Here is a 27,094-nt window from a genome sequence, read left to right as displayed (position 1 = left end):
TGCCGATGTTTTTTTTTGTGTGTGGCTTTTTCGTGTTTGTTATATTAAGCCCAACCAGCCGGCCCATGTATTGTTATTATTAATTAATTGATTAATTAACGGTCAATGTATTTTTTTGAAAGTGGAGCTAAATTGGTATGATCGTATTGGCTAAATTTCACATATTTTGGGGTCTAAAATTACCTTCATAGCATTTTTACGTCCTCAAAGGGCACTAGAAATGTCATAGATAAGAATAAGAGCAATAACCATGCACTTTGAAGGCAATTTCGGTCTGAAAACAGAACTCAACTATCTCTTTAAGAGTGGATAAGTATTTACTTAACCTGTGTGTTTGAATGTGTGTGCGAGAAGATGGATATGAGATAGTCGTGTTTTTCTTAAAGTTCATTTGTGGCTTGTCCTCCGTAAATAGAAAGTAGACGGGCGTAACTAATTTTATGTTCGGGAACATTACGATCTACTTTGTTCAGCGCAAGTATCTTGTCAGCTGTAGAGTAACTTCATGATCTGGGATAAACGAATTAATTAAAGCGTTGAATTGGTACAGCAACATGCAACCCAAATAAGGAATGAAACACTTTTTTTCCCCTCCATCTCATTTGATAGAACAGTAAAGATTTACACGCTAGAACTAAATATTCAGTACTATTTGTGCATACATGCACTAATTTGAAGAAGAAAATTCCATAAATATGCCAACTAAATATGCTAAGTTTTAAAAAAATGTACATCAACAGTATTTTCTTACTCGGAACATGGATAAACTACCCGACACATAATATCCATGCTCTGAAATATCAGTTGAATATATTTAGACCTAAAATGAGATAGGAAAAGTAGACTAAAGAATAAGTGAAACACTAGGTTAGGTGCATTTATCATTGTTTATTTTTTAGATATCGTATTGACAAATTTGCCAAGGTCTCCATCTATGACAATCTTACAATTATATATACACTTTACACTATTACCTCACACTGTAAACCTTCATTGGAGAATAATTGTTGCAATTTCATGAGGGCTTTTTTGTAACATCAATAAACTCTATATAAATATTAAAATATCAACAAGAACTTGACATAATAGTTCAATCAAAATGAAAATGTTTTATGTAGAGCGCCAGGAGTGTCAAGTCTGACGGATATGAGCGCTAAACAAGAACCCTTATTATCATTTTTATTGTTACAAATAGCTCTAAAAAAATCATATAAATGAATGCAAACGATTGAATTATGCATTTTACAATTTCATTCTGAAATGATAAGATTTGTTGTATATATTAATTTCTTGAAGATCTTGATTTCGTCCCAAGGCGTGAAGCCCGTCTAGATTTTGGTGATTCCTGAAAGGTCAAGGAAAGATGTGAAAGAGAGAGAGTGAGAGAGAGAGAGAGAGCGAGAGAGAGAGAGAGAAACAGAGAGCGAGCGAGACAGATAGAGAGAGAGAGTGAGAGAAAGAGACGGAGAGAGACAGAGAGAGAGAGAGAGAGAGAGAGGGGGATAAAACGAAACAGAGAGAGAGAGAGAGACAAAGAGACAGAGACACATAGTTAGAGATAAATAAAGAAAGCACGATAGAGAGAGAGAGAGAGAGAGAGAGAGAGAGAGGAGAGAGAGAGAGAGGGAGAGAGAGAGAGAGAGATAAAGATAAAGAGACAGACAGAGAGAGAGATTGAAGGAGAGAGGGGGAAGAAATGATAAATACATGTAAAAACGGTGAATAACGTGGATTACAAAGGGGTATTTTATAAATAATGAACATACAGAGAAGGAGATATGGACACACTAACAACGAGGGAGGAGACAGAGAGAGAGAGACGGAGGGAATGGAGGCGAGAGAAGGGAGAAGGAGAAAAATCAGAGGGAAGAGAGAGGAGATTCATGAGGAGAGAGCTGAAGGAAAGAAAGGAGAAAAGAGACAATGAGAGAGAACTGTGGGAGAGAAGCAAGGAGATGGAGGTGGAAAAAAAAACAGAGAGAAGGACAAAGGCGAGAGGAGGAAAAGAGAATCATGTAAGAAAGTGGGAAATAAAAAGAAGTGATATTGAGAAAAAAAGGGGACAAAATGTTTAGGGGAGAGAAGAAAATACACCCAAATGCTCCTCATGAGAATCCTTTCATATTTAAATGTTGATCGTTATTGATACAAAGAGATCGGTTTTGAGCCAATATATTCTTGCAGATACAAATTAGTCATTCATTCAAACTATTCTTAAAGACCCATCAAACTAATGTAGGCATAAAACCTTGTTATTGTAAAATAATCATTACATTCTGCCAGAATAGGACAAATAACGATAACATTAATTTGTAGAGATATTAGTGGTGCAATCTGATAGCTCTTGCCATCTCTCTTCATAAAGTCTTTTCCGAAGAGATATCGCTTGTTAACTCCGGCATTACTCATTATTCTGTAACCATGGTAACATAGATGGGAGTGTTGAGTTACGGTCTTCTGTCTCTCAGCAGACTACATCTCAATGGGGTTTTTTTTTGGTTTGAAAATGACAGCGAAAAGGTGGCTCAATTGTCCGTACGGAGTTGATCTTAAATTCTTGAATAGCATATTGCAGGTGATTTGACCAAACTCGACTGACATTGTATTCTTTGGTATGACGTGTGTGTGTGTGAGTGCGTGCGTGTGGGTATGTAGGGGTGCGCATGTTTGTGTTGTGCTTGAGGGGGGGGGGGAGAAAAAGATGGAAGCAGGACATCAGTTGCCTAATCAAATCCCATAGTCTGACAATCAAAATCTTTATATCCCAAGGTCTAACAAACAAAATCTGTATAAGCACTTTAACTTTAAACAGATATTTAGGCACAGGAAATGATATATCGCCATGGTAACAGATGACATATTTCTCAATGCATGTGATTTCTTCTGTCCGTTCTTTTAATGAATTTTGGTCTCCTTATCCTAGCCTAGAGTTTAAATCATTATTTGTTATATCCGAGATCGAGAAATATATCCAGAAGGATTAGAGTTGATTCTGTCCTGTATTGGTTAAGTTTTCGCTGGAATGGTTTTATGAATAATAGAAAGTTACCGATTACTAGACAGGATATAGTCTCTTTATACGCGGTATGTTGTTTAAATCTGCTTATAGAAAATGGAATGATGAGAAATTATAGAGATTATGTTGCGGAATGGTGAAAACGCTGTCCTGTATGTATGACCTTCTGAATTTTATATAATTTTCGAAATCATATACCCCTTTTACATTGGATTGAAAGAGGTGGTCATGCTATTAGATTATGAAAGAAACAATGTGGAAGTTATTGAGACTTTAATGTATATGGTACTATACACTCATGGTGTGAAAAGTTGGTCCAAATTTTGAATCTACCACTCTATCTTTTTGAAAGAAATCATGATAGCACTGAAAAAGCAACCCCTTTGCGAGGCGTTGTGGCCTTTATGATATCAAAGCGTTCATGAATAAGAAGGAGGAAAAAGCTCGCAGATTGTTTTTCATTTTTACCTGAACTCAACTTTATCTTTAACATGTAATGTGCCTTGTAAAAGAAAGAGGGAGGGAGGGAGAGAGAGAGACTAGTCATGGGAATATCAAAAGGAAAAAAAATAGATAACCGTTCAGGCCAAGGACGTTAGCTAAAACCCGGAAATAGATCGCCTTAAGGTGGATCTTCTACGATAATAATGGAATATGAAAAGAATAATAAGCAGAGTGGAATAAAATAAGGAACGCCTTGAAATGGCAGCTCGGCGAAAACGTGATTACCAATTTTACAAACAGATCATCATTACTCTCTATGAACCGTCACTTCCTAAATTATCATACTTACAGAACTCGTCCCCGCACTGGGCGAGACAGGACCCATGTCATCCGTGAAGTCGCGGAAGTTTGAAGAGCAGAAGATCTTTTGTTGGTAGCTTGAAAGGCCCTCTGGCATCTGAAATCATTGAAATCATTCAAATCATTCAAAATCATGCACTAGAAACTGTCGTATACGGATATGTATATTGTAGGAAAAGAAAAAATTGAATTATAGTGCGTAGCTCTATCGAAGTTTCCAGTCGCTCTCCTCCCCTTTTGAATTTTTTCAAAGATCTCTCTCCCTCTCGCTCTCTCTCTCTCTCTCTCTCTCTCTCTCTCTCTAAACACATCAAAAATATATAGATACTGATATCATACAAACTATATGAATCAGCCGAGATTGTAAACGGATAATGTTTTACAAAGGGGAGGAGGGGGCTACCCCCACACTATAAAGATTAACGAAAGCGTCATTGATCTATTTTGTATGATTATTTCAGGATTTGGAAGTAACACGCTGCATGCAGCAACAACGAAAGAACCTTCGGGCATTTCCATTAAAATCTTAAATTTTGTACCAAATTGCCTATATTATTATATTGTTGAACATATATATATATATATATATATATATATATGTATTATGTATATTATAAATTCGATGATAGTGAAAGGAAAGATACCGGGATTAGGGGAGGTAAAGGCCAACGGAGCATATCTGCCAAAAGGGAGACTTATTTATCCAGAGATAATTAAATTTCCCCATGGTTACCACATTCTTATTGTTTTTCTTACGCGGATGATTTCAATGAATATATTTTGTTAGCTAATCTTAGCCTAGAGGTCGTGTCAATGTTTAATAGATCTTGCATGGAGAGTGGAAATTGATGAAGGAATTTGGGGTCCCATTCTTTCCAATCCTATCAAACTTTCCCCAAAGGGATTTGTAAATAATTGATTTTTATCAGATTCTAGACAGAACCTCTCCTCTCCAGGCAATACACGCAACATGGAAGTGGAATTTAATGACAGTATATGGCAGTGAACAGTGGCGTAATGAGCAAAAACGTTTGGGGGGGCTGACAAAAAAAATCCGCAGCACCCCACTCTTACATGCAGGCCCCGCTGAAGGTTTCGCAAAGTGGGGTCTAGGGGCAAAGCCCCGGCGGGGGTCAAGGGGCGGAGCCCCCGAAGCAGAGTAAGAAGCATTTGCAATTTTAGAACCAAATTAGACGCATTTTCAGGCACTTCCTGGAGTAATATGACGTAAAATTGCTTTCTCCTACCCCTTCCAAGAGTAGGGATCTTTTGCAATTTGAGAACCACAATTGGCGCATTAATGTCCACCGGCACTTCCTGGAAAAAAACGAGGCCTTCTGATTAGTTAGAAGTTAGAGAAAAGTGATCTGCCACGTCTTGAGACGTTGTAAAATTATGCTTTGATGCCGCACAATGCACAAAGACGGTGGTCCGGTACTTCATCAGAAGTACTTGCAAAATTTTTCTCGAGTGTATAAACTGTGTCGTTATCAGGGCCGTCGCTAGATCTTTGTCAGTGGGGGAGTGGGGAGTGTGTAGAGGCCACCGATTACCGACAAACCGAGCAACCAATTACCGACAAATATATTAATGCCATGTCCAAATGTCAACAAATTTAACCCTATAAACCCGAAGCGCGGCAGTTTTGACGTTTCAATAAATTATTACCTTTAATCCTTGTCTGACTCTGAATTCATTTTCGCCCATCCCGCGCGAAGCGCGGAAGCTTTTGCGTTTCAATAAATCATTACTCTTAATCCTTGTCTGAATTCATTTTCGCCCATCCCGCGCGAAGCGCGGAAGCTTTCAGGTATCATTAAATTATTACTCTTAATCCTTGTCTGAATTCATTTTCGCCCATCTCGCGCGAAGCGCGGAAGCTTTTGCGTTTCAATTAATCATTACTCTTAATCCTTGTCTGAATTTTTTTCGCCCATCCCGCGCGAAGCGCGGAAGCTTTCACGTTTCATTAAATTATTACAGAAAGAAGACGATTCGTTGTATCGTGTTTAGGCTTGTCTGAATTCAGTTCCCCCGCCCCCCCCCCCTCCCGCGCGAAGCGCGGAAGCTTTGACACTTCATTAAATTATCAGAGAAAGAAGACGATTCATTGTACCGGTTTCGACTCTTAATTCTTGTCTGAATTCATTTTTGCCCATCTCGCGCGAAGCGCGGAAACTCTGCCGTTTCATTAAACTTTTACTCTTAATCCTTGTCTGAATTCATATTCGCCCATCCCGCGCGAAGCGCGGAAACTTTAACGTTTCATTAAATAATCAGAGAAAGAAGACGATTCGTTGTATCGTGTTCTTGTTTGAATTCAGTTTCCCCCCCTCTCGCGCAAAGCGCGGAAGCTTTGACACTTCATTAAATTATAAAGAAGGAAGACGATTCGTTGTACCGTTCTCGACTTTTAATCCTAGTCTGATTTCAGTTGCCCCCCCCCCCCCCCACCCCCGCCGAAGCGCGGAAGCTTTGCCGTTTCATTAAATTATTAGAGAAAGAAGACGATTCGTTGTACCGTGCACTACTCTTAATCTTGTCTGAATTCAATTTCCCCGCTGGGCCCCTCAACGGTACTTGTGCAGTGTTGCATAATGTAAGTATGGAACGCCCGGCAGTGCTTGTCACAGTTGCTTCTGTAAAGGAGTTTTTTTTTACTAGTGTTACTGTAAGTGGCCACGGCCCCTAGTGACTATAAAAAACATATGCTCTTCCTGGCCATTTGGGAATGTGTCAGTTTGCAACAGAAATGGAGAAACGCGCATTTTGTTGAAAATCATGTGATATCACGAACATTTATACATCACTTATATATGGAATTGAAAATAAGTCATGGTTCAATTTTATTTGGGGGGGCTGGCGCCCCCCAAGCACCCCCACCAGTACGTTAGTGGCAGTGAATGTATTGATTGCAAAAAAATAAGCTAGTTTAGAATGTCAGCGCTACTTAAATGATGTCGACTTTTTGTTCTTTCAAGAAACGCACATTCACTCTCATATATTTGCAGTTGTGCATATAAAACATGTTTATATATATAGACAACTAAAAGCAAATATAATGAACAAAAATGTCAAACACAATAGTTTTTCATTTGTAATCATCAAAAATATCTAATTTTTGTTTTAACACAGGTTTTTTGTTCTTGTTGATAGTGCCTAAAGAAAAAAAACATGCACTCAACAGATTGGATTGATGATAAACTATTTTCGCCCCTCCTAAAAATATGGCGCTTCAAGCGTACAAATTAAAGGAAATTGGTTTTCCCCTTTTTTCATTTTTTATTTTTTATTTCAAACGCTAGCAGCTTCTCCATGCATAGTTTAAATTAACATTTGAAAATACTTGGTAATACATGTACTTGAGGAGAAAAAAATAGAACGTTACATTTCTTATTACACATAGCAGGTTCAGCTGGTTTAACTTACTTTTGAAGTGATGGTTATGAAAACACATTCGATTTTTAAGAAACCAAGCAAGGCATTGTCGATAGCATTGTGCGTCTTCTTGCGGAAAATGTGAACACGATTCTACAGGCGATACAAGAGGCTATTGCCCTTGAACATTTCTTGAAAGGCTTTCCGATCATCTTATAGATGGAAGTGACTAATTTCATAATTTGTTATTCTACATTTCCTTATCGCATACATACATGTACGCCACGCATCCGTGTAGCAGTTGAACTTAAGATGGGAACATCCTTGTGTTATTACAAGTTGATTTAAATCAGTGGATATTATCTATTTTGCATAAAAATATCTGTATTATAACTGTATATATATTTGCGTAGCCAACCCCCCCCCCCCCCCCAAAAAAAAAAAAATAAATAAATAAAAAAATAAAATCCATCATGAAATATTAGAAAAGCAATCTTCTTTTTTGCATTAGAAACCCGAAAGAGTCAACATTATCTGTGTATTTCTGTAAATGTTACCGATTTTCTTTGCCTGTCCAAGAAAGCATTTTTACTGTTTACTGTTTCATATACTAAAAATCAACTGTATAAAATGTGGGAACATAACACTAAGTGTCATGCAGAAGTATACAAACTAATTATAATTCCGTGTCCATCTCGTAGGCTTTACTGACTAAATATCGATATGAAATCCTTAAAATTATTCATTTAATGATGAGCGGTGTTTGTGCTAAGAAAGAGAGAAGGGATGATTTCGGATTTTATTGATTTTAACTCGTTTTTGTCTCGCCTGCGTAGCAAAAAACGAGACATAGGCGCCGCTTTTCCGGTGACGACGGCGGCGGCGGCGGCGGCGGCGGCGTCAACAATTTTTAATATAATTTTGAAAGTGAAAGTTCCTAGTCAATGAAACTTGAACTATACGGTCATCAAGTGTCCCCAATCATGTGAGTAGAATTTCAGGTCACAAAGTCAAGGTCAAAGGTAATTTCAGGTCAACAGACTTGGACTATGTTGTGGTATGATCATCGAAAACTTAACCTAAGGTTAAGTTTTTGAATTTTTGATTTAATTTTTAAAGTATAAGTTCTTAGTCCATGAAACTTGTACCGAAGGGTTATCAAGTATCACAAATTCCAGGTCACAAGGTCAAAGGTCATTTTTGGTCAGTAGACTTGAATTATGTTTTCACAACTTAATATGAGAATTAAGAAATAATTATTAAAAAAATAATTTGTTCATATTTCATTCAAGTTATCGATCCTGGTACAATTAATAGTAAATATTCTTCTGATGATTCTTGGTCAATATTCACTTCAAAATACTGATTATATTCAGAGGATTTCATTTTTTAGGTCTGCTAATGGGCCACCCTGCCTATAAATAATGTTCCAACCTCAATTTTTCATCATATCGAATTGCGTAACGCAGGCGAGACCGCCGAGAGCGTTTCCCTTGTTTTGAAGAACGGATTACTCCGATAAGAACAGATTTCCGTACTACTGTCATTACTTTCCGGATATAATATAAATTAGGGAACGTCAGAAAAAATAACATTTTCTTTGTTGGATATGCTCCAAATCGTCTTCCATTCTAACTATTGAGTTTTGGCCTGCCTTTAAGGAGACAGAGGCTAATAGATATCTTTGTTTAAATGAGAACGAGTATACCAGAGGCGGATTGTCAAAGTGATATTTTAATTTAACGCTGTCAGTAATTAATATGATAATAAATGGTACATAATAATAATAATAATAATAATAATAATAATAATAATAATAATAATAATAATAATGAAAATAAAAATAGTAATGATGGTGATTTTGGTGATGATAAAGATGATTCTTTATTATTATTACTATTCATATTATCATAACTATTGGTATTATTATTTTTAATATTACAATCATAATTTTCATTATCTTTATCATTATTATTATCAGTATTATCATTATTATTACAATTATCATAATAAGGATGAAAATATTCGATATTAAAGAGGCGCTAACACCCAAAAGTCCCATTTTGATACTGCGTACGAAATCGGGATAGAATACCGGATTTTTTATAATTTTTCTGATTAATTTATTCTCCGAATTCAGGATAAAAACATGATATATATACAGAACATTTACAACATAATATAAATAGACATTTAAACAAAAATGATCATTTTAAAAAAGAAGACAATAATGTAGTCGGAAGGACACCCAGTTCAGTCAAGTTATAGAGACAAGATTGTTCTTCCAAGATGTTTATTATAATTTTAAATATATATTGTGTAGTGACGAAAACTTGACCATATATATATATATATATATATATATATATATATATATATATATATATATATCATAAATACAATTAACAGCTTACATGTAATCAGGGACGATGGCAATTTGCCTTTTTGAAAATACTTTAAGACTATGGGAGTTTTAGATTTGCGGGGAGATTATTGAATAGGTCATTTTCGTAGTGTAACCAAAGTTAATGCATATGTCTTTGTGAAGTGCCTCAATACAAATTATTTCATTCGCCTGATAAGAATAATAGTATTTCATTAGACAGAATTCGAGCTGCATACATTAGTTATTGCCAGGTATATAGGACAAACATTATGGCTTGACCTACCTAGCAACACTTAATATGCAGTTTGCATTCTGACTATTGAAATACTATTATCCTTTTCAGGTGAATGAAATAATTTGTATTGAGGCACTTCACAAAGACTTGTGCATTACTATACAAATAATGAATGGTTATGAGTTCAATAGTGCGAATATGTTCATGAGTTGAAAGATTAACATTCTATTCAACGAGGCGTCAGCCGAGTTGAATAGAATTAACGTTAATCTTTCAACGAATGAAAATATTTGCACTATTAAACGAATGAAAAACATTCATTATTTGTTTTATACAACATCGAAGAAGACCTAATAGAACGTTAATCAACAAATTATGCTTTACTCCTTATAAAGATAAATTACAGTTCGAGTCAAGCCTTCTCAGTTACATGCAGATTGCCTTCGCGTCAGATACACGCAGGGATACGCGCGCGCACATGCAGCAGAGAGATACGCAGTCTGCATATAACCAAAAATGCACGGCGCATATAACCAAAAATGCACGACCGTGCAATATACCATCTATTGAATATCATGTGACCAACAATCGTCCAATCAAATGACAAGGATCCACGTAGGTGTTGTATAAATTTGGTTACTTTACGAAAATGGCCTATTGAATAGCACCTCTGTATAAAGAGAACGTACATTTACAATAATCTGTTCTGGGTTTTGCCAACGATAAGTTTCATGAGACCTTAATGCCTCAGTCACACCTTTGCGTATTTGGCTTGCGTATTGCTGCGTATTTATGGCAAGCCCGTTTATCATTTATTCCTATTTCTTGATTTCAAGAATGACCATTGCTTTACAACAGAAAATCATTTCTTGATATCAAGAGGAATAAATGTTAAAACGGCTTGCCATAAATACGCAGCAATACGCAAGCCAAATACGCAAAGGTGTGACTGAGGCATACAATATTGGAAGCAAAATTTTAAATACGGAGGAGTAAGATCATTTAAAGCCTTAAAAACCATAGTATTTAGATAACGTCTAGTTGAAAAAGATGTCCAACCTAAGCGTCAGCAAGCATGTAATTCCCTGAATGACACATGACTGTAGGGACTTATTCCAAGTATGGTTTGACGTTCCCTGTTTTGAAGTTTCTGTAAAGAGTTGGCATATTTAGCACAGGCTGTTCCTTATATTATATCACCATAGTCAAAAATAGGAAGATAAATGGCATTACACACAATTGTCATGTTAGATAGATCAAGGATGAGTAAAATCACTTTAACAATGGGTACGTTTTTTAAAGGATAGACGGAAGGGCAAGGTATTCCTCGCTCAAAGGAAGGAGGGCAGGGGTTCTCAAACTTTTTCCTAGACGGTCCAGGCCCCAGTTTCATCAAACTTGTTATCAATAACAAGTGCTTGAATGCTATAACAAAATTTCTTTCAGCCAATCAAAAGCAATAATTTCAGTAGCTTATAACAGTTATTGTAACTTGTTATTGATAACAAGTTTTATGAAACATGGCCCTGATGTGATTTCCATGAAAGCTACAAGGTCCGAAACAATGGGTAAAATTACTTGACGTAATCAATCATTTCCATACATGTAAAGTCATATTATAATTGACTGTACAAGCAAGCGAAGCAACCGCAAAAAAAAAAATACACTTCCATTATTGTAAAAATATTACATCTTTATCCAGTTTCCCACAAGCATCCGGATTTTCGTTTGTGTGAGCTAACGAAGCGAGCGAACAAAATGGACTGTTTGGTTTCCTTAGAATGTTGTTTCATCATCAAAATGAATTAGCCAAGATGCAAAAAACATAGTTTATTCCGGCACCTTGAAGCATGAATACATATTCTGGGGGTGTTTCACGAAGCTGTTCGTAAAGTTACGCATGACTTTGCGAACGACTTTTATATGAAAAGCCAAATGGGATACTCAATCATTATCAACTGTATCAACTAAAGTTGAACTGTCCAGGTGTAGTTTAACATTCTTATTATAACAAACATTTTGTATGCAAAGTATATTTTTTGCCATAATTTAATTGAGGTTATTGGAAATATCAGAACAAACTTTGGGCATCCTATCTGGCACTTCATATACAAGTTGTTCGTAAAGTCATGCATAACTTTACGAACAGCTTTATTATATGTAGCACCCCCAGGACATAAGCGGCTCTCTATTCACTTCTTCTTTAACTGGGGCAGAACGAACTCTCTGGAGAACTTAACAAGGTCCCAGAAGTTAGCAAGGTAACAGGATTTAAGATTTAGATTTCTTCCAAGTGCTAAACTCTCCCAAATGTTAATTTTTACACTGGGGTATATTGAGACGCAATAAGGAGCAAACCGATGAGAATATAATATTTTCTAACCTTTCAACAAACGCTATTTATAAAGCTATCTTTATATTGGGGCTCGAAGATGCGAGATCCAGTTGAAGCAACACATATAAGGAAACAAACGTCCGAACCTTGCACAATATTCTTATCTTAAACATTGGAAAAGTCTATTTCTCATACAATTTACCTTTCGGTTTGGCAATAAGAATCGTGGATCCAATTCTACTTTTTCCTTTTTTTGCGCTATCTTTTGCATTGTTTGCGCCCCCTCCACGCGCCACTTAGGGCTTGTTTGAAGTCTATATCTGATCTAAGGAGAATGTTTACAGTTTAAAAAAAATATATTAATAAAAAGATAGAGCCTCCCGCGGGCGGTCCGGATTGACATGCCCTGCCGTCCGGACTTTGAGAGGCCCTGAAATAGGGTATAAACTACAATAGCATAACTTCAACAAAGTTCAATCTAAATAATTATGCCAAGTTTTAATGAAGCTATCTACATGCAGATTGCGGAGGAAATGGATAATGCACACAGAGGAAATTGATAATGTTCACTTTATCGAAAATATTATTTTTAAATTATTTACCGCTGTAGGGCCTATAATACTCTTTTTATTGAGATTATGAAAAGGATAAGGCATCAATAATTGGCGTAAACAAAATATCAAAATATTATATTATACACAATTAGCGGGGACAAGTTGTTTTCTGGTAATGGAAATACGTAGAGGAAATGGCTTAGATTAGTACGAATCCCTACCAAAGCAATAACGTCCTTTGGTGTGACGTACATGTATATCTACATTTGCCACACTCGAACCAGGGGCCTGTTTAACATACAACTTTTTATCAATAACAAGTTACGATAATTGCTATAAGCTACTGAAATCCTTGCATTTGATTGGCTGAGAGCAGATTTGTCATAGATCTGTGGTACGGTAATTGCAGTAAGCTACTGAAATCCTTGCATTTGATTGGCTGAGAGCAGAATTGTCATAGATCTGTGGTACGATAATTGCAGTAAGCTACTGAAATCCTTGCATTTGATTGGCTGAGAGCAGAATTGTCATAGATCTGTGGTACGATAATTGCAGTAAGCTACTGAAATCCTTGCATTTGATTGGCTGAGAGCAGATTTGTCATAGATCTGTGGCAGTGTTATGAAACAGGGCCTTGGTGCAGCAAGTGGGTACCCGTTAGAATGTATCCATTGCATGTGCAGAGCGCTATCGGTTGCTTGAGCTAAAAGCTTTGGTAATGATTTCCAAAGTGCATAGACACGTTATATTTTAATGTGCTATGCGCTATACAAGAACGGCATATTATTATCATTACTATCGTCATTACCATTAATTAAGATCATTATCATTATGATCATTATTCATATTATTATTAATATCGTTAGTATTATCATCATTATCATTATTCTTACTATTACTTATTATTAATTTTATCATTAGTTTTATTATCATTATCGTTATTATTACTTTTATTATTATTATTATTAATATAATTCGTATTATTATTATTATAATTATCATCATCATTATTATCATTATTAAAAATTGCTCTATATCACGTTCGCTGAAGAGCTTAACTCATATGAGAATAGGTATATGCTACATGTATAAGACTATACTGCCTCTGTTTCCTTATCTTTCTTCCTCATTCATTAGCTGTCATGCTCCTCCTAACAAGAAATCACTTATATTTAGTCTACGATATTCAGCTTCGTTTATGATATTACTAAAGTACACTGTCACTAATTTAGGAAATGGAGAATCTGTAAAGGCAGGGCAAGAGATGTCAACACCCTTAGGGCACTGTGCCACTCACGTCTACAAGTTTTCACAACAAGGGGTTATCCCTACGTAAACTCAAAAGGGCACTCCCCTCTAAAGTGACTCAGTAGCAGGCGCGTACGCAGGGGGGGGGGGGGGGGAGGTTTTGGGGTTAACCACCCCCCCCCCCTTGAGTTTTTTTTTATGTGTATGTTTTGTGCATGTTTTTTTTGGAACCTCCCCCTCCCTTTAGAGTTTTTTTTAAAATAAAAATAAAATAAAATTATACTAATGGCTGACCTAAAAACGGTGACCTTACCCCCCCCCCAACGGAACAGAATGTCAAATTTTCAAGCTTGGAGACCAAAAAAAAGTGTCCTCCTACCCCCCCCCCCCCCCGCTTATTCAGCGGCTGGCTAAGTCGTTGCGAAATTTTTGGCCCGATTTTAACCCCCCCCCCCCCCCCTTGAAAAAAATCCTGCGTACGCCACTGCTCAGTAGCATTGTTGAAGGTTGATGGAAAAACTGTGTAATTTTTGTATGAAATACTACTTATTATATTCCTTCTACTGTACTACCCTCTAACATGCCAAAAATCCTGAAAAAAAATCTCAAACCACAAAGATATTAATGGTTTTCTTTGAAGGCGTCACTGTGCGACGCCACCTAACAGTAAATTCTCCCAACCATTTATGAAATTTTCCATGAAATAAGACATAAGACAGGCTTTTAAAAATCTTTCAACACTTAAATGTCTGGAATGGTATATACATGTAGAGCCAATTCATTGCTTTGTGAGGAACATTAATCTAAAATGTATAATTAAATTGTAATGAAATAGTTAGGAGAATTGTGGAATCGATCAGATCAGTTTTTCCCAATTGTTATCATTAATAATGGTCAGTTTTCACTCAAACTTTCAGATTATCTTTCATTGTACATCTAGCATTGAACCATTTACTCTCATCTGAACAATGTTCACAAGTTCCTTTAAGAAAATGAGCTATCTTCTCAATCTCTCTTTAACATGCGTATTACAAGAAGAGAATTAACAAGTTAATTAAAAACAAATATATAAGTGATTATTCATTCTCAGTTCGGCTCATTTTATTCTATGAACAACATCTGTCGCGAAATTCCAGTTGGAAAACATAGTACATGAAGTCGTATAAATTATTTGAAACAAATCTTACCAATTTAGATTTAAATTTTGTTGTACTTTTAATAACAAGTCCCATCTTAAAAAGCAGAAAATATTATTTCAGTGGCCCGAAATGTGGAACATTCAATATGCTTTTTTCGTGTTTGGTTTGGTTTTTTTTTTTTTGGTGTGTGGGGGCTTTCTGATGCGGAAGCAAGCCGAAGATCACCTGAGAAATCGTTACCAACATCTTTGTTTAAAGACCGTCAATAGTACTGGGCCAGAAGGGATAAGACCACACAGCGAGGTCACTGACAGGTGGCTATCTCATTAACTCAGCTCTCAACTAACATAAGAAAAAGAGGATCATGGGGGACCAACATGCACCGATTGGGGAAGTTTTCTATATAGATGGAGCAAGTAGCTACAAGTAGGACAGTGGGGCTTTAATATGGCTTCCACGTACAGGAAATTATATCTGAGCCAGTTCAAAGTTTTTTTCGAGGTTTTTATATTCCTGATAATGTCATGTGGTTGACATCCTTAGATAGAGCTGGAATTTGACTTATATGTTACGTTTTCTTCATTCTTTGTTTGTGTATTTAAACTTTTTTTAAAAAATAAAAAAAACAGCGATTGGCAATGCCACCTTTATTATCTTGTAGTCTTTTGACCTTAAAGATTTGTGGGGCGTAGTGGGTGGATAATTAATCAAATGAAGCATTCACTTATGGATATCGTGGGCTGTGGCCGTGCTGGTTTTTACCAATATCTTCGTTCAACTTTGATTAATAAACCGCACCCCGATTACTCAATCTTTTTATCTTAAAAATAGTCGGGTTATATTTAAAAAAAACGGACTGAATTGTACCCACTCAATAATTATCTTCTGTAGTAATATTTCGGCTCGACATTATTAAAAACAACCGATCTATCAAATGCAAACCGACATTTTCCCCCATAGACAGAAGACACATTTACTGGGGTTTAAAGTTAACACTTGGCGCCTCATAAATCATGGGACTTACTGCATGGACGGGATGTTTGAGTGAATTATAAATAGTACACTGTTTTAATGAACTTAATGAACTTACATTTTCGTTTGGATGTGGGGGCCTTCCACTTGACGGCTCCTTCTTAGTCCTCTGTATAAAGAACAAAGAAGTGATGAACGTAAAGAAACGATGATTCATGCCCTGTGCACCCTATGCGTCATTTTGATTGCGTCATTGCCTGCGCTAATAAAGCATGCGAAGGCATTAAACCTGTACGTCAGCAATATTGCAAACACTGCACGCTTTGCTTTTTGCATTCACTTTTATATAGACGATGTTATCTTCACCTGTGCGTCAATAAGCGCAAAAGTTATTGAGGCAAGCCTCCATCAATCAAATGACGCCTCCTGTGTGACGGGAGTTATGTATACACAAGTATTACTCTTGTGTATGCGACTTCAAAGCAGTTCTTCTTCTTTTTTCCCCCTTTCCCCTTTCGTCGTTATTTTCAGATTTTGCTTGTCCAGTTAAATACAATCTATACATAATACACGATTCAGAATTAATTCAAGTCACATCATTCAAATGCTATTCCATTAGCAAAGTTAATCAGCTTCAACTTAACGACTCTCAACAACAACAACAACAACATGGTTCCTTTAGGGCTCGTATTCTATTCCTTATAGTGTTGTCAATGCAAATTATCAGACAATTTGTTTAAGTGATCATAAGTTTAAGTGGTAATTGTGTTATACAGAGTCGCCAATTAGCTGGAACAGTGAGACTGATATCCTTTCTCATGAGAACTGATGGCTTTAACCTTTGGAATTTGTTCATTCGGCATTTTAGCTACTATGTTAAACAACCACTCTTTTTGTGACTGATGTGTACCTTCTTTTATAAAGATGTAATATATTTAGCCCTTTACCCGTACGTTAATGGGTTGATCTCCCCAGGGAACGGGGATACGCGTTCGCACCAGATTTGGAAAGGGGAGGGGGCGGAGGGGGGCGACAATGTATATAATTTTCCGCACGGTTTGTTGTTGTTGCCTTTTACTTCCTCCCTCTTCCTACAAAAAAACAAAAACACTAAAAACAATCATAACAGGGATTTTTTTAAAGTAAAAAGGCACCAACAAAATTTGATGACCCTTTTTGCTTTTGTTAATTATCAGAGAACGTGTTTATAATATTTATTTGTTTATTTAGGGAATTATTTATATATCTATCAATTCATTCATTTACCGATTTATTAATTAATTCGTTCGTTCGTTTGTTCGTTCACTCATTCATTCATTCATTCATATTAAGCCTCGGTCACAAATGCCATTACGAACTGCTACGAACGCCGTAAAAACGATTTTCAGACAATGGAAATTCGGGAAGACAATGGAAAAACAGTGAGATTCGTACGAAATTATCGTTCGTACGAACCTTTGTGACCGTAGCATTAGCTTAGTTGTCACAGAAATCTGTTGTACAGTCATTTTCACCCCCCCCCCAACATTTCCGCCCATGCAAAGCACGTTAGCAATCTTCTATGGGTTGGCCTACCACTCTGTGCCTCCGAAGGGAGCCCCAGGTTCCCCGCCTGGGCTGGTGCTTCTTGTGTTCGTCGGGGTCAGGGATCAAGCCTCGGATCATGAGATCCCGCTCCCGTCGGATCTCGTTCTGAGCTAGCTCCCGCTCCCGCTCGATTAGCTTCTCCTGCAGGAGCAAGATGGATCAAGAGATCATGGATGGAGGAAGAGAACAAAGTAAGAGGGTGATTGATACGAATGAAGGTGACGTGGCAGAAAGTTATGATTATGACAGCGAAAGAGCAAGAGAGAGGGAGAGAGAGAGAGAGAGAGAGAGGGGGGGGGGAGAAAGATTCAGAAGATATAGAGAAAATGAAAGGAGAGAGGCAAAGAGAGAGTTGAGAAGAAAAGAGATGATTGGTGAACGAAGAAAGAAAGAGAGAGACAGTCAATTGGAATGAGAGAGTTGTGAAATGAGGGGCAGACAGATTAGGGAGTAGTGGGTTACATGCAGGAGGAGGGAAAAAGAGAGAGATGGGCATTGAGAGTCAAGAAGAGAAAGATAGAGAAAGAGAGAGAGAGAGAGAGAGAGAGAGAGAGAGAGAGAGAGAAGAAATGATACTCTGATTTCATTAATCCATACACGCTTTACCGAACAACATTTTTTTTAAATGGCATAATTATGTCAAAGTCCATTTGTGCCATATTTTGGTAACACAGTAAAGACATCACATAATCTCATGCGGTCATGACGCTAGGGAAATGTAAGCTTTAAAAGATAATTAGGCAAAATTTCCCTTGTGTGATTATGTACATGCATGTGCATTTAAATAAGCAGTAACTAAAATAAATAGGCTCGTTGCTCTTTTTAAAAGTTGAAACATAAGAAATAAATGTTCATAACAATATTATTGCGATTTTTTTGTAAATCTTTGTATGTACAGGGCTCTTTTGTAAAGCAGGCCTCTGGCACTGAAAAGACTACCCTGTTTTTTAAATAAAACTGAATAAATAAATAAATAAATAAATAACACATTTAAGTACAAAATACGCTCCTTTACCCTCACCATCGATATTAATTATCACCACTATCCTTTAGTTTATGACGATGACATTAATCTTGCCCTTGTTGTTAAACAAAAGTACATGAAAATAATCTCAACATTCGGTTTTAAAGTTTATATTTCCTTCAGGTCCTGTTCTGTCATGTTCCCGTGTGCTACTAACGTATTCAACTATGTTTACTGTTTTATCCAAATCTGGCGCAAATGGATTTTGACATGACAATTTAAAATGTTATTTTGGTAAAGCGCGTATGGATTAATGTGATCAATCATTTTGAAAGCATATTACTTCTACTTCATGGAAAGAAATGAGTCATATTTGTACAGCTCATAGTTTGTTAACAATATCCCTTTATTTGGGGGTTTCGTCTTTTGTTTCACATCAAAATAGAAAGTAGATATTAATTTACCTCATAGTAGGTTACAATATCAGTTAATTTTCGGGTTTCGTTTTTGTTTCTTTCTGGGACGTATTGAGAAATGGGGTAATATATCAAAATAGATAGTAGTAATTCATCGGGGGAAATTTAAAAAAATGTACGTAGGCGTATCTCGCGAATGTCTGGATTCGTGCATCGAAAGAAAGTTAAATCTTCTGCTACAACCTCTTTTTGTTTTTAATGGTAATATCGAGAATATGATTTTGAGATGGATTTGTGTCTTTCAATTTAATGAATGCCTTTTATGCAAACAGTACGTTTTGCAAAGCAAGGGGTTTATTTAGGGTAATGACAATGAATACAAATAAGATATCACAAAGCATAAATATGTATAGGATGAGAAGTCATTATAAAAGATTTCGTACGGCCTTCAGATGACAAAGAAGCCCGCCATACCCTAAGGCCTGAGCATTATCTTGATTAGATGGGGGGACGGGTATTTCCGATCACTATTCCTTATATTTAAAAGGAAAACATATATATTTTGTTTCCGGTTAATTATTCTCCATTTACTCCTCCTCCTCCTCCCTATATAGAACCTTCGTTTCATTACGCCTTGTCTTATTCATTATCAAAACGTATTTCTTCCTATTGTTGTTGCTGTTGATGTTGTTGTTGTTGTTGTTATTATCATTGACATGTAAAATCTAGTGTCTGATTTTGCCAACAGTTTTGTTTTGTCATGTTTTTATTCATGTTGTATTTTTTTTATTAGCGCTTTGATATGAATTCATCTTTGGGAACTACTGCGTCTTGGGCAAATGATTACAAGTGGCCTTGGTTCATTCTACAAATCGCATTTTCATGGCAAACTAATATTGCGTTATTAACCCCCTAATATCAAAACAGAAAAACAGTAAGAAGAAGAAGAAGGAGGAGAAGAGGAAGAAGGAGAAGAGGAGGAGTATAACAAATTTGGATCCATCTTGGGAAGAAGAAAACATTTTACATTCACCGTTTTTTTTTTTTTGGGGGGGGGGGGAGGGATAAGGAGCGCATAATATGCAATCTTGTCAAGATGTCAGCATAGTCAACAAAAGCATTATCACTTTGATAAGAGAGGATTAATGAAAACCAGGACAATAAAAAAAATATAGGCTATCTGGTTTCCAACTGAATTGTTTGTGTAAAATGAAGTAATGTAAAATAAATAATTTAAAACAAATTTTGTGCTTGTTTGTTTGTCTCTTTCTTTCTTTCTTTGTTATAAAGTTAACAATACCTCATATTCCTGTAGTACTTTCTCCGCCAGTGCGTCCATGTAGCGGGCGCTAGTGAGGTCTACCGTCTCGCCGCCCATTAGTCTCCACAGCCTCCTCCTGCAGCGGACGTTGTCTGGTACGAAATATACCGTAGCACGATCCGAAGAATTCTGCATGGAGAACAACGAAATATCCTTAAAGGTATAGACCATTTTTTTTTTTTTTTTTTTTTTGGGGGGGGGGGGGTGTTTCACAAAGATACTAAGTTGGACTTAACAATGATGGAAAGCCATTAGCATCCTTGAAAATATTTTGTAAAAGTTATTTTAAACGGCATAAAATGTTGATTCGAATCATTCATATTTTCTATTATCATGGGAGATTTCATGTTCTTGATGTGGAATTTATGAAAAGTCTAAAATACTTGAATTTTTGCTTTTGAATATATTTCATTATAAGGCTACAAATGGCTCTCCATAATATTTAAGTCCAACTTGGAGTTAAGTTAGACTTAAAATCTTTGTGAAAAACCCACCTGGTCATGCGATTGCATTGTGAAAGAAACGTTGTGGAATCGATCGGAAAAGGTTGATCATCTAGCATATAAGTATTGGTGTGTACTGCAAGGTTGTGGAATCATCAAAATGATACAAATTTTGGCCCATTCTTGGTCTATACCTTTAAGATTTCACATTTACATGTACCCCTGCATGATTCGGCGGTTTACTGGGATCAAGAGAGATGATCATGAATTGAATTTCACATCTATTTTCTGATGTTGATTTGGTGAAATGTTAGTACATAATAATAATAATAATAATAATAATAATAATAATAATAATAATAATAATAATAATAATAATAATAATAATAATAATAATAATAATAATAATAATAATAATTACATTTATAGGGCGCTTTATACAGACGTTTCTAAGCGCACAGGTGGTACTGTCTAACTTGAATTATTCAACATGTTCAATACCTTAAAAGCAACAAAATAACATGAACTATTACTATACAATGCAATACAATACAATTGAGTTGAATGAAATATACTTGTGTGCGCCTCCGGTAAACTATAAATGATTAAAAAGGTGGGTTTTGAATGATTCAATGGATGGGGCATTTTGAATATGGGTGGGAGTTTGTTCCAGATGGCGGGGGCAATCGATGAAAAGATAATCTGGAGGATCCTAGATAACGATAGAAAATGTTAAAAATGGAAATTTGATTCTTATATATTTCCCCGATTTCCTTCTGACGACAAATGTCAAAAATGTTGATACAAAATAGGTCTTGCATTCTCCACAACCTTATACAAAGTCCTGGATAAAAACGATGGAAAAGATTAAGAGTTGAAACGGAAACAACACCTATTTCCCAAGTTCTGATGATATCATTAATAATAATGTTGCATGAGGTAGTGAGCTCCGTGTAGCTAGCGGCACACAACAGCCTCCTCTGCATTGGATGTTATCTGGTATACAAAATACCCCACAGCGCGATGCAAAGATTCCTGAAGTATAGAAAATATGAAGAATCGGAATTCACATAATACATACATGATACTTTTTATGATAAAAATTATAGTAGGAAATAGTTTGGTACGAAATACACCCGTCCTCCTTCCCGCCCCCATCAATCTATACATCTATCTCCTACAATCGATATTATCTGGTACGAAACATACAACAGCACGATTTTAAGAAACCTGAAAAGAAATTTTAAAAAGTGAGCTTTGACATTCACAATTATTCTTTGTTTTTCAGATGATAATTTTGGAGTAAAATTGTTGGTGCTAAAAGCAACGTGAGACTCTTCCCCCGAGTCACTCGTGCCTCTCCAAATTTGTGCTTTTATATGACTTTTGTCATTAGCACAATTTTCCCTACTGTCTAAATGTCTGCATGCTGTAAAATCTGCAGTGTGTAAAAATCACACCATCCTTTTCATTTAGAGAAGAAAAAAAATGATCACACCTTGACAAAAAGGAAGTCACCATCTTTATGTTGGCCTGTTTGTTTGTTTGCTTGTGTATTTATTTATTTGTTTGTAATTTATCCTATGAAAAGCATCTAATTGATCTGACATATCCAGAATAAGATGAGTTTCTTGACTGGCGATTATTAGCATTCATCTCAACAACTGACAAGCAATCTCAAGATAAGCCTTACAATTAACATGTATAATATTCAATTTCTATTTCTCTAAAGTAAATGATTAAGCAAAGTAGCAAACCAATTTCCTTCCATAGATAAAACTATTTTACAGATTATTGATTTAATCCATTGTCCTCGTAAAACCTACTAAAGACTCGAGCTTTTGAATTTCTTCCGACGATTGAATCCTTAATCATTGCAAAGATTAAGGTAATCTCCTCATAAACTCCTTTATTGGTAAGTAATATAATAGTATATAGTTTGAATAATCATATGATTCATATTTCAGTTCCTAATCAAAAGCTATTAGTATATTAAAGTAAGGTTGTATATTGAAAGTCCAACGACTATGTGATCCGACTGCGAATGCGACAATATAAAGGAATCTTCTTACCCCCAGCAACCCCCATCCCCACCACCTTCCTCAGCCCCCCCCCCCCCCCCACAAAAAAAAAAAAAAAAATGCAACGGGTGCTTGTGGCTCTTTCCCATTTCGTAAATACACAAAGAATACAAAATGAAACGAGAAAATTACGTTTTTTTTTAAACTTTACCTCACCTATTCCATTACACGAATTGGGCATTGCAAATTTAATTTTCAACTATAAAATGTATAAACTTTTCCAACCCATATAAGTTTTATTTTCATTGTAAAATGTTGATCAGTTGACCTACCTTTACGACCATCAATACGAGTACAGTGTAGGTTAAAGATACTATGTCCCTTTTGCAGCCAACGTCAAATTTTGTAGAAATTTACAGGAATTATGAATATGTTATGTATGTCCTATCTGTGAAATGTAAACGTTAGCAGTATCCTAATATTCAAATTATGCAAGGAAACATGTTTACTTGCTAGCCTTCACTTTCAGCCACTATTGAGTGAGTGACTGGCCTTTTTTCATCTTTGGTAATAACATAAATAAAATGAGCTGTAAAGGGTACATGAGCAGTTGTCTACATCAATAGCCCACTTTTTGTAATGACCAAAATTAACCTGATTGACTCTTTGCGCAGCATAAAACGTACGACCTTTCGGTGCAATGATCTGAAAAATCAGACTAGTACTTACTGGCTCTATAGCTCCTAAGTCGATTCGACAACTAATTCTAAATTAGTATTGTCTTTCAAATGCCGTTGAAATTTAACCTTTTCATTTTTTGGGCCTGAAAATGGAACATGGTACCTTTAAAGGGTACATCAACAAATTTGAAAGGGATATACTGTATATTACAAACTTAAACTTGGAATTGAAAACTTAAGTCTTACCTCTTTTGTGTGTAAGCCATGGCGTCCTCCTGGTACGGATCCCATTTTGAAAATGAATTCTCTAAGGAGAGATCTCTATTTTCCTACGACGCGTTTGTCTATACAGCTAATACTTGTACTCACATCTCCACGGGCTATAATTATATTACAACATCCTTGAATGAAGTTTATTCTTCTCGAAACTCGAGCCAACTTAAAACAGAGGGGTCACTCACAAAGGTGTTATAACGTCACAGGACTCGTTAAGTGTTAAACAAAGGACACTTATCTATGGGCGGGAGGAGGGGGGGGGGGGGGGGGGCGGAGAGGCGTTGTTCTTAACCCGAGCGCGCAAGGCCATAGTAATTGAGTACAAGTAGAGATATGGTTACATGAATCGCCAACAGAATATTTTGTCATTTTAGGCAGATGCACACATCATACCCCCCCCCCCTCCTCATTATATGCGACGTTAATGCCAATGCCTAGTGAGAAGAAGAACCCACAGAGTTTTTTTCCTTTCATCTGAATAATATCATATGAATATACATGAAAAGTTTTGTAACATACATCTGAATTGGTCTTATTGACATGCTCCTCAATAGGGACTTTTAGATTAATTTGCGTGGACTGATGCGTGTGACGTTCATTGAAGGCAGTGCATTAAAAGGACGTCGACCGTAGCAATCCACGTTGTCGTTGTGCAAATCTAAAAGTCCATATTATCTATTATTCAACGCGATGTTAGAATGCTGTAGCCAATTTGGTTCGTTTATGTTCTTCTTTCATCCGTCATGCACCTCCGAATACTACGATCGACTAAAAAGGCGTAAAAGTGGGTCATACTACAATTATTATACTGAAAGTACATCTTAACTGTAAATCTAAGCATATGAAATAATAATAATGTATTATTATTATTGTTATTATTAATATTATTACACTACTAAAAAGCATTTTGAATTACATGGACAGCCACTAGTGTCTTGACCTCATGAATAACCAAATTCATTACCATGGTTACACTGAAAATAACATTGGACGGTCAAGCACGAACTAGTGACCATGTTCGTTGTTCAACCGACCGTGTTCATGGTGTTTGTGATACCTCAGGCGTACCAGTGAGGTCCATGGTTATATGAGTGAGAATGATCCGCACTTCTCGAGCGCAAACTTCGTCTCGGTCAGTCCTATATAGAATTACACCATACATACTGCGCTCATGAAAAATGAGGTACGCCACCAATGGGGGTTTGGGGGGGGGGGTAGGGGCTGCTCAACCCTTCCCCCTAAGAACTTGAAATTAATCCAATGTATGGGTTTCTGTAGCGCTTCATACATAGACGTGTTTATAAGCGCTTTACAGATAATTATCACCAACATGATCATTGGACTCGTGTTTGTCGTACCCAATTATGCACATTCTCCACTCCCTAGTTTTGAAATCAAAGTCGATCATCAAAAGGCCCTTCTCTATTTGTAGCCAAAAGATAGTCAGAGATATAACGAGGATACTAGTATAACACATATAACAAAGGAGATAGATACTGAATTATAGATGAAGCTTAAAAGATATGGGCAATTTCATGAATAAATAGTTTAGTAACAAAAAATACAAAGTATGTAAAGAGTCTATATTCGGATGATGTATCGAATAATTAAACCCTGATCTTGTTTTATGCTTAATCAGAGAAGAATCATCGAACCCACTATCCACGGTACGTTATGTTTCTTTCCCTTTCTGACTACCTAAAAGTCTAAAAACTAAATTACAAATTGATCTATTTAAGACGCTCGTTGCTAATAATAGGTATATATAACACAAAATGATTGATGATCAGAATACCTTCTTTCTTTTACGTTTTCGTCCCATGCATAGCTTTGAAATGATTGGAAGGTCGGTTGTTTTTCTCTCGCTGAATATTGAACTGTCCGATAAATCTAGTAGATCCTCAAAATGAAGTACCCGTATTATTTTATATATTGCTTTTAACAGAGTGGTGTATGTAGAAGATGGTCTTTCATGCTTTGTCGATCTGTACAATACTTTCTGTATACTGGCATATGCAAGCAGGCTTTGTGCACATGCGCAGATACCATAGAAACGCGCTGCACCGTTAAGCGCGTTGCTATTATGACGTGACAAACAGCAGTGATTACATTTTCATTGATAATGCGCGTACAGCTCAGGAAAAGGGCGGACATCGGACTGCTTCTGTCATTTACGCCCCCCCCCCCTCCCCCACCTTGACTCTCTGTCTCTGTGTCTGTCTGTGTCTGTCCGTCTCTCTCTCTCTCTCTCTCTCTTACTCTCTTTCTCTCTCTCCCTCCCCCTCTCTCTCTCTTCTATTCTCTCTCTCTCCCCCTCTCTTTCTCTCCCTTTTTCTCTTCCCTCTCCTGACCCGCCCATCCATCATTATTGTTAGTTCGGAGACAATTTCTTCATCTTGCAGTGAGGTATTCCTAATTAAGGGAATTAGCCTTAACTCAATGATAACGGTACTCTAAAGATAAATAGATATCCGATATATCCAAAGGGAATCTGTCCGTTAAACCCATTACAAATTGCATTTCAGTGCATTGACGTTTCTGAGATTATTAATCTGATTTATTATTTTGTATGATTATTTGTTTCTTTATCTAATCCTGTTTTCAATCTTTCTTTCTTCCACCGATTCTTTCTGTTCATATGTTTAATTGTATTACTTAGGTAGCTGCAGGATAAGAAGCGCAACAATTATTCAATCATACAAGGAAATGTTACTCGTGCACATCATTTATTCATTTAATATACGCTAGATTTGCTACAAACGATCTGACACAAAACATTTTACTATCAGTTTCACAAAAGTCACTAATTATTTACAATAAAAGAAATAGAAAAACAATATTAGCACGACCGCAAAGAATTCCAAACAATCAACGGCAATTTCACTTTTGTATTTCCTATATATTATTATTTTTGGATTATTGTGATATTTCCTTGTCATATTGACACACTTCAATAGGTGATGCACATGGCTTTTAAAATCGCCCTAGGTTGGTTTTTTTTAAAGATACTTCTCCGATTGTTTTCATTGTTTGTTTTTTCCACTTGGGCAGCTGCAGGTAAAATGATTAACAATGACATCTTATAAGAAAAATGTAAAAGTCATACTAGTCATTAATAATTAATTATATATATTACTACATATACAAACAATTCACAAAAGAGTACGGTATCAAAAAGGCCATCCGATATTTAGAAAAAGAGAGAAAAAAATATTGACACGATTAAATCAAAGTGAAATGCACTTTTAGTATCAAAGTATTTAGCTCGTAGATTTTTTGTCTTCATATTATAAATAAAGTAATGTAATGTTCGCATAGT

General features: G+C 36.2%; 1 protein-coding gene across 1 annotated transcript; it reads right to left on the bottom strand.

The window, feature by feature from the left end:
• Positions 1 to 873: 873 nt before the first annotated feature.
• Positions 874 to 25,718, bottom strand: LOC753902. The gene is made up of 6 exons (XM_030998112.1): positions 25,571 to 25,718; positions 20,335 to 20,484; positions 17,643 to 17,795; positions 16,186 to 16,236; positions 3,810 to 3,917; positions 874 to 1,345 (listed from the first exon to the last, which is right to left on the bottom strand). The coding sequence occupies exons 1-6, from the start codon at positions 25,595 to 25,597 to the stop codon at positions 1,283 to 1,285; spliced, it is 552 nt and encodes a 183-aa protein (XP_030853972.1). The 5' UTR covers positions 25,598 to 25,718; the 3' UTR covers positions 874 to 1,282.
• Positions 25,719 to 27,094: the final 1,376 nt, after the last annotated feature.

This window comes from Strongylocentrotus purpuratus, unplaced genomic scaffold (assembly GCF_000002235.5).
Source record: "Strongylocentrotus purpuratus isolate Spur 01 unplaced genomic scaffold, Spur_5.0 spur5_scaffold_4, whole genome shotgun sequence".
Classification (NCBI taxonomy): domain Eukaryota; kingdom Metazoa; phylum Echinodermata; class Echinoidea; order Camarodonta; family Strongylocentrotidae; genus Strongylocentrotus; species Strongylocentrotus purpuratus.
Note: the sequence above shows the minus strand (reverse complement) of the source record. Positions and strands in the feature narration are given on the sequence as shown.